This window comes from Merops nubicus, unplaced genomic scaffold, assembly GCF_000691845.1.
Source record: "Merops nubicus isolate BGI_N331 unplaced genomic scaffold, ASM69184v1 scaffold10070, whole genome shotgun sequence".
Taxonomy (NCBI): domain Eukaryota; kingdom Metazoa; phylum Chordata; class Aves; order Coraciiformes; family Meropidae; genus Merops; species Merops nubicus.
The window spans coordinates 11932-21219 of record NW_008584821.1 but is presented as its reverse complement, the minus strand read 5'-3'; the positions used below and the strand labels follow the sequence as shown (position 1 = coordinate 21219).

The 9288-nt window shown below is 44.3% G+C and overlaps 1 protein-coding gene across 1 annotated transcript in view; it reads left to right on the top strand.

Annotated features, from left to right (window-relative positions):
• The window catches only part of RHOJ (ras homolog family member J), a 53385-nt gene extending 47466 nt beyond the window's left edge, over positions 1-5919 (top strand). The window contains exons 3-5 of the mRNA XM_008945463.1: positions 2726-2890; positions 4188-4283; positions 5459-5919. Of these exons, the coding sequence (XP_008943711.1) occupies positions 2726-2890; positions 4188-4283; positions 5459-5605 (408 nt within the window). The 3' untranslated portion in view covers positions 5606-5919. The remainder of the gene's footprint in view (positions 1-2725; positions 2891-4187; positions 4284-5458) is intronic.
• The last annotated feature ends 3369 nt before the right edge of the window (positions 5920-9288 follow it).

Genomic DNA, 9288 nt, shown 5'->3' with positions numbered 1-9288 from the left:
AGGAATGAACAGAGACAGGGTCCTTGTCTGATGGGGCCTGGAAGCTCCTGCCATCACGTAAGACTGGGAAATACAGATCTCTGATCAACTCTCACCCGTGACATTAGTGAGGCTTGTGCTTTACACATCCATGCAAGCTCTCAGGTGGCCTGGCAAAAGACAAGACCTCTGCTGCACGAGGTGTGGCTGTCCCTCCATGTGGTTTATGTAATGCTCTGGACTGCTAACACAAATCAGGAATGCACCTCCTGAAAAAGGATTTTCTAGGAGCTCTGAAAGAACAAGCAAAATAAAACGAAACACACACTCCTGTAGCTATCAGAGCCAGGCAGAGTAGTCGTGGCTTTTAGTTTGTAATTTTAATGGTACAGTAAGTTCCAGCCCCTCTAAATATGCACGTCTGGAATATTGAAACTGGTTATATTTAGCCAATTTCTTTCCAAAAAAAAGAAAAAAAAAAAGGGGGGGGGGGGGGAACCTAGCCTAAATTATGATTCCTCAAGGGCTTGCTGCCACCGTGTGGCTGCTTTAGGAGGCTGGTTTGAAGCAACTGGACTGACAACACAGAAAATTACCTTGCCCAGCACCTGGTACCAGAGCAATTTGGCTGTGGCATAAACATGTCTAATATCAGATTTGGTGTTATGGGTTAAAATAATGTCCTATAATCAGTCCAGGCCTTTCGAACTCATAGCATCCACATAAAGCTTGTTTATCTCTATAATGGAATTGCTCTGTTGATCCCATCTTCTTGGCATCCATGTAGCCTCTGTTGCCTCCTCTGCTGGGAGCTGGGTGTCCTCTGCAGAGCCTCGTGTGATTCTCTTCCCACTGACTCTGATTCTTCATGGCCTGTATCGCTGATGCTCCTGCAAATAGCTCTGAGGGTTTTTTCCTGACATTCCCTGAACATGGGGAATCTACTCTTTCTTAGGGGCTGATATGTCCAGACACCTCCTCTTGTCAGGTAAATCATTCTTCAGATCAATACTCTTGATGATACTGGAAAGACATAAATCCGTTGATAAATGCCCTGGCTTTACCCCGAATACTGTGGCTGTGGGGCTGGAGGTGGTAATGGAGAGTTTACTCATGGGATGAAGTGGGTTTGAGACAATGAACATCCAGTTAGCCAAACCAAGACATTTTGTTTGTGATTTAGGATGTTTCTTTAAACATTTTAACGAGACAGAGATAAAATTGGCCTCATACTTCTTTTCAGAATAAGTAATTATAGGGTTTTGTTTAGAAAATATTGGAGCAGACCATTTTTTACATAACCATTAATAATTAGATATTAGATTCAGAAGCAGTCAGGGTCATCCTACCCCTGCATATTCAATGAACAAAAGGCTTTGGAAAGAAGATTTACCAGTCCCTACTCAAAATTAGGACTTCTCATCTGTTGACCCAATCAAAGCAAGACAGAAGAAAGGCTGAATTGAGACAATATCTAATCTGGGCACACAGTGATATAGTCAAGCATCAAATTCTCCTTCAAGGCAGGGCATTGCTCCTACCCCTAACGTGGGTTTTCCCTACCTCAAATAAATGTTCTCAACAACAGCTGTTTGGTTTCGGGTTGCTTTTCTTTTTTGAGTTATTAATAATTTCAGTACCTGGAAAGCAAAACTGCACCAACTGAGTTACTACACAGTTGTAAGCAAAAGTGACCATACTGCAGAGATCTGAGGTTTGCCCAAAACACAGAAACTATAAACTGAAGAGCTAAGTCTCAGACTTGACCATCAGCATGTAATATCATTTCCCACACTCCAATGCCAGGTTCCTTTCCCATTCTTTAATTCTGAAACCCCCAAAAATTCTTCAGAACAGGTGTATCCCCTCTAAAGGCATTTGTTTCATTGCACTGAAAATTTCTAATAGGTTTCATTGAAAAGTATCCACCAGACACAGCTACATATGCTCTCACTATCAGAAAAAGCCAGCCTATCACTTTCATATGGCCTGCAAAACCTCTGCTCACTCTCAATATCTCAAGACCAGGCCTAAGGTCTTCCTTGAAACTCAGCTATCAAAGCCAGCTCATGACACAACACAGCTGCACTTGGTGCTGGGTGAAAATTCATCCTCTTCACAACTAGCCCACAGAGAAGACATCTTTCCTTCCCCTGTGATTTGCCCAACCAACAAGGATGGGTTTGATCTGCTTTGTGCTTTCAAGAACAGTGTCTTCTGCTTGTTGACACATAGCTGTGTACCACACATGACTGCAATGATACCAAGCAACCTTATACAAAAAATATGAATTCCCAGTGTATGTCCATAATGCCTCCTGGGGAACAGAAAGACCACAACATTAACAGAAAAGCCCCTAGAGATGTGTGTCATCAGCAGATATTATCTAGCAGGGAGAGTCAAATGACACATCCCAGGATGGTGTCACGTTGCTGGAGGGCTGAGGCCAGCACACACAAGATCAGTTTTTATGACCCCGCCAGTGGTGGCCACTGTTTAGCATTACCCTCCACACCACCATCACCACAGATAACACACACAAATAAAATGTCTTGGCTCCCTTGGGTGAAGATGCTGAGAAAACAGTACCCTGGTCCATGAGGGGTGATCTCCCCTTCAGCAGCTCCCTGGAAGCTGTAAGTGTAGCATGGAAGGACAGCACTGAGCAGTTCATCAAGAGCACGTGATGCCCCCATCTGCAGTTACCCCCCACCCAATAATGCTCTCGCTGTTCTCCCCCGGGCAGGAGGACTACAACCAGCTGAGACCCCTGTCCTACCCCAACACAGATGTGTTCTTGATCTGCTTCTCGGTGGTGAACCCTGCCTCCTACCACAACGTCCAGGAGGAGTGGGTGCCCGAGCTGAAAGTCTGCATGCCCAACGTGCCTTACGTCCTCATAGGAACCCAGGTAACGCTTCACCAGGGCTCTGTCAGCCGTGCAGGGGGCCTTCAGAGCAAGGGGGCTCCTACTCCACCCCAGGGTGGCTAGAGGCTCAGCTCTGAGGAAAGCTTTTCTATCATCTAACTTCCTATATGAAATGCAGCCAGACTTTTCCATTAGAGGAAAACTCAGCAACTGGGAACTGAAAGCAACATGCAGATGTCTCATCACGCTAGTCACAGCTGGCAGAACTCATCCCATCTTTTTATTCAAATGTGTATTAATGGGGCAACAAGGCATAAATACCTATAGGGAGAAAAGATTTCTGACAGGACTTTAGTGAGGGGAGGAAAAAAAAACATCAAAGTCTGTTTTTGGAAGCAGAAGCTAAACTTCAAACTAAGTTTTAAGAACGGGAATAATTAACTGAATTAATTACTCAGAGGCATGGGAAGGAAATAGCCTCCCTCATGCTTTACATCAACATTGCTGTTAAGGACTCACTGTCTTGCTTGTACTATAGTGAATTTTAGACTAAGCAATCTAACTACTTTATTTTGGCCTTAAATATAGATTTGCTTCCAAGATGTAGAGTGGTGGGAGTCTGCAAGAAGTACACATACTAGTCTGGAAAATATCTGAACAGTAACCTAAGCCAAGTTAGAGGAACAGATCAAATTCTGGTTAAACCCAAAATCTTTGTGCCATAGGAAAGTCCAATCCTGCAGACACTGTTTTGTTTTAGGGTTTTTTTTCCACTCTGGAATAATCTAAGCCACCCATTTTAAAATAAAAGCATTATCCTTTGGATTACACACTCTGAAAATGGATGGGTTTGATATGCCAGAATGTTTCACTTTGATGTTTTCTATGGAAATAAAGGATTTTGTTTCAAGTCAGTCAGACTGAGCTGCATCTGTCTGGCCTGCCCGGGTGGTTTTTGGGTGATGCAGTGCAGGGTCTCAGCAACCTCCCCTGCCAGTGTGGCTCAGGCTTCCTACCAACACTTTCCAAGAGGCATTGTGAGAGCCATTGAGAACTGCATTTTTATTGTACCACAGCTATCTGAGCTGTGACCCAATAACCCACCATTGAGAATTAATCCTTGTTAAACAGAAAAAAAGGGAACAAAAAGTAAACAAAAAATGAAAAAGAAAAAAAAAGGAAAATACATGTGCAATTCATTTCTGAAGTATCATCTCAGGTAAGGAGGACAGATGCCCTTATGTGAGAACATGACTGTGGGTTCATAAAGCTCTGAATATCTGTGTCAAGAGTTACAGCAAGGTGGTATTAAGCACAGGGTTTTTGTATTTTCTATTAGATTGATCTCCGGGATGATCCCAAAACTTTGGCCCGGCTACTTTACATGAAGGAGAAACCACTCACCTACGAGCACGGAGTGAAGCTAGCCAAGGAGGTAATGGCTTTTTCTGAGGTCCCACAGAATCAATTGATCACAGCTCCCCATGTGGTGTGTTTCATCCAAGGTGAACTCTTCTGGGGCACATTGGTTGCTCCCAGCAAAAGATTAAAGCCTCTGTTCAAACAGGCTTGGCACAATTTGTGGCTTCTGAGCCTGCTGTTCTGCTGAGCTCCCCTGCTGAGCTCCAAGCAAAGCAGCAAGGTACGCAGGGCAGCAGGTGACAAATGGGCAGCAAAACAGATTTTACAGCCTACTCTACGTAAATCAAGTGTTTCTTGTTCAGGCTTCTGCCAGGAGGTGCATGTAGCAAGCCCCTCCCTACAGTCACCTCCTCACAAACCCAACCCTATCTCCCACAAAAGCACAGACAATTAGATTCTCACCTCATTTCACTTCAAGAACCTAGGAAAGAGCTCCTAAATTTTCTCTGTTATTTCACCTTTCTCCCAGGAAGGCAGGGGGATAAAAGTCCTCCCCAGGGCCTGAAAGCAGTCACCTGTACCACAGCCATTTGCACCTTTTATGCTGCAGGTGCTGTTAGAGGCCCTGGCAGGCCAGCAAGAGCATCCCTTAGCTGAATAAGTAACCAGGTTGCTGAATAAGCTGAGGCTGCTTTCACACACCATTGTGTGTTTGTCTTATATCAGCACCCTGAGGAGGTGAGGAGAATCCCATCCCAAGATGATGTTACCCAGTCCACAGAAACCAGCTGGAAGCCATCCTCCAGGTAGCAGCTCCCTGTGGTGGCAGGAGACAGGACACTTGGTTGCAGATCAGGAGGAAAGAGCCAAGTATATGAAGGGCCTCAGCTAATGACCTAGAATATCTTTGAGACCCCCCAGCTGCAGAGAGAACACTAAGCTCCTCTTCCAGCACTGAAACACAGGTGCAGCCTCTCTCTCTGGAGGGCCATGCAGGGAGTTCTTGCTCCTCATTAACCCCTTTGTGGTCAGATACTAATCCCTGCTCCCTCACTCAGGGTAACCACCTGAGCTTGTCCCTTAATCTCACAGGCAGCCAGATACACGGCAGAGCAAGGACCTAAGCCCCTTTCTGAAGGTCTGGGTTTCTATCTGTGGCAGGGCATGTACGCATGTAGGAGGATGCTGAACAGGGTTGCTCTGTCTCTCCCAGCAGAGGATACTCCTATTTTTCTCCCTCCCTTCCAGATTGGAGCACAGTGCTATCTGGAGTGCTCAGCTCTCACACAGAAAGGCCTTAAGACTGTCTTTGATGAAGCCATCCTGACCATTTTCCACCCCAAGAAGAAGAAGAAGCGTTGTGCAAAGTGCCACAGGTGCTGCACCCTTGTGTGAAGCCACTTGAAAGGAAAACCGAGACGAGTTCAACGAAACCAAGCAGGTTAGAAAGGCAATGGAGGTCACGTGGAACTGAAATGGGGAACATGACCAGAAAGGGGTCCTTCCTACTCAAATATAGGAGCCTTCTGTTCTGTGAAACCTCCAAGCTGTATCACACTAGGCCAGCTCATGTCTATATGCTTTCCTAACCCTCCAAAGTTGTGTGCAGCCTGTTCCCACTACTGCAGGCTGCACTGAGCCAACAGAATCCAGGATGCCTGCTCCTGCTTGACTCCTCACCTTAGGAATAAGGTGAAGGTGCTGTGTGGAAAAGCAAAGAAATACAGGTGGTAAAAGAAACAAGAGAAACTCCATTTGTGGCCTTAAGCAAGAATTGATTAAAATTAGGAATTTGCAGTACTTAGGAATTGAATCTGAATTGACTGAAAGCACATGGAGATCTGTAGAAATCTAATATGTAAGATATACACTATAGGTAGGCAGTACTTTAAATTACTTTTCTTTTATAAGACTTGCTACTTCAGGATATACTTTACTTTGTTCAAACCACAAAGCAAAGGTAGAGTTTGTTCAAGCCAAGGTGAAGTCATTCCAGTTTGGTTTCACTTAATGGTGAAACTTCACAGTACCAGGTTGTAACTGCACCCAAGCTATCAAAATGGATCAACATTTACCTCCAGACTTAAGGAATGTTCTTACAACAACAACAAAAAATGCAAATAACTGTATTTTTACAGGAGAATGTTCAGGCTGAGCCATGCTTCCATAAGCTTGGAAAGGAAGGACAGAGTTGTAGCATTAATGTACTGAAACAAAGAAATTCTGCTACCAAAGAATATTGCCCTAGACGTGAAATAGCCACGTGGAACAATCTCCTTTCCAAACTGAGAACGTGAACGATGCACATTACCATGGCAACTGAAAATTTACCTTATACACCAGGTAGATTTCTACGTCTCACCCAGCAGACAAAACCAGCAAAAGCCAAAGGTCTTACTCGCTTCAAGTGCTTTAAGGTGATCCAATTGCCTTAAGACTGCTTTTTAAATGGAGTATCTCATGTAAAAAACCTCATCAAAGTGGAGTTGAAAACATGTGGGTTTATTGTATTCTCCCTCCTCTCATTCATTACTTCTTTCTTTGCTCTCACTTTTCCATCTTCATTGGGGTGGGTGCTGTTTAAGTTGCAGCACGGCCGCAGTCCTCAGGAGCAAACTTTCACACAAGTCACAGCTGATGGGCTGCAGCCCCAGCACAGAGGTGGGAAGTCCAGACCTCAGGGGAAGGGGAGCTGCCTGTCAGCTCTCTGCTGCTGAGGAACATGTGCCTTTTCACTAAGGCCTCTCCGGGGAGCCTGTACTTTAGCACATCACAGCAGCACAGACACTCAGAAGTGAATTCGAAGGGTGTCTTGTTACTTGCCTCTGCCTCTGGATACCCTGGCAGTGCTGTGAGATTGGCTTGTTATGGATTTTACTCCCCACGCAGAAAAGCACACTACCAGCAAATACAGATTTCAAGACCTTTAATGTGACTTTTTGTGATGAAGCTTTTCCAGAAGTGCTCTGAGTAAAGAAGTAACACCAGTGCACCCTCCCAGCCCAGGCACAGAACTCTGCACCCCACTCCAGGGGACTGCCAGCCCTTTCCTCTCCAGAAGAACAAGAGCATGGCTGAGTACTCACATGCAACCAGAAAAACTCCCGTGATTAGTGGTGAATTACAGGCCTGGTGTGACCCACAACAATCAGCCACTCCAACAGGACCATCAGGAACTGCACCCTTGGCACAGAGAAAGAGGCAAGCATGATGCAGTGTCCAATCCTGCAGTCATTTGAGGCTTATGGATCCAAATTTTAGCACAAATTCAGTTTACCTTGAACACCTATAGAAGCCAGCTCCAACCCCCCAAAACAGTTCCAACACAACTAAAAGCCCACTGAAACAACAACAAAGTTTTCAATAGATTTCAGAGACATTTTCAGAGATTTTCAGAGCTTCACTGTGCTGCCCTTTACTTCAGTGGAAATAAAACAGGATGATTCCTTTGTTTTAGCTCATGTAGGTTGCTGCAGAGCACCAGCAAGTCTCTGGTTAAAGTAAGTGAAGTTTGGTTTAGCTGAAGTGTGATGCAAACCCTCAGGTTGGAGCTGCCAGGTATTCTTAGAGCTTCACAAAACACAGAGGAAATAGAAATCCAGACTGACAGCTAAGCTCATCATAAAATAATGAGCACACTGGAAAAGCGCAGAATAACATTCCTGGCATGCATCAGAGAAAGCCACGAATAAGCAAATGATAGTTTTGTGTGCCTCCAAGTATCAGGGGTGCCTATTAATACTAACAGGGTGGCATAGGATAGGCAAATAAAATCAAAAATCAAATAGCAAGTTGTAGCATTGATGTAACTGCAGTGGTTTAAGGAAAATGAACTAAAAACCACATGATGAAGTAGAGGCTAAAATGCTACTGTCTTAATGTGCTAAACTGCAGCACCCTGCACAAATCATTGCACAGCAGTGAAAGCATATAGAAAAGTATTAATATGCATACAAAAAAAAAAAAAAAGTTAATATTAACCAAGGTTTTATTTGCACTTACAAAACCAAGCACATCAAGTTTGTGAGGCAGTGAAATTTCAAGTTTCTCAAGCTGCTGGTGACTGAAATTTGACATCTGGAAGCTGTGAGGGAGGGAGGGTGGTCACAATCCACTGAGAAATGGCCTCTGCACTCCATTTGCTTTCCATTTTTCTTCCCTCAAAAGTAAATGTTTTAAAAATGACCACGGTTAATGCAGGTCCCATAAACATTATTCCTGAGTTAGGTTACGTACACGCAAGTGCCATGAAATGTGGCACTTGCTGCAGGATACGCTCTTATTTTGGGGAGGCAGGAGTAGCACAGGCCAACAGGCTTCAGGAAGCAACTGAAGCCAGATGCAGGGAGACTCATTGACTACCTGACAAGTCATACCCAATACCTTTTCTAAAAGCCAGCAGATGGTACATGAACAGGCAGCAAAGCTTATTTTCAGAAGAATCGAAACACCAGACATAGTGCAAGCACAGACATAAGGCAACAGACACAAACTGAGTTATTTTCAAGCAACATTAGTAACAAAAAGAGAAAATCAATAAAGGATTGCAGGTGAAAGGAGGTGGGATTGCTCACTGTAAAATAAGCTAGAAATCAGACCCCAATTTCACCTTCAAAGGAACAGAGTTAGGAGAGTGGTAAGGGCTATAAACCATCCCAGTAACCTGTTTGACAGTGTCCTCTTAGTGCAACTGATGTCAGAAACCTTCCTGACAGGGCTGTCTTTGCTACTAGTCTGCCCTCATCTGAAAAGCACTCACAACTTTCAAAAAAAATCTGCTAAATCCTGTAAAAACTATCTCCTGTGGCCTCTCCTGAAATCCCCATGTCCTACCAGAGGTTGTTAACCTGAAGTTCTAGTTTCAAACAGAGTTCCCAAAGGGTTTTCATGCAAGCTCCTGAGATGAGATATTAGGTGTTAGGGAGATATCTCAAGCCATTAAAACAACCTGCAGATGCCTCTACCCTTCAGAGTGCTGCTAAAACACCAGGCCAATGGAAGTGGGACACTCATGTACTGTATCATCCCTTCCAGCATGACCTGAAGAAGGTCATATGAAGACTTCCACAGTTTGTCCT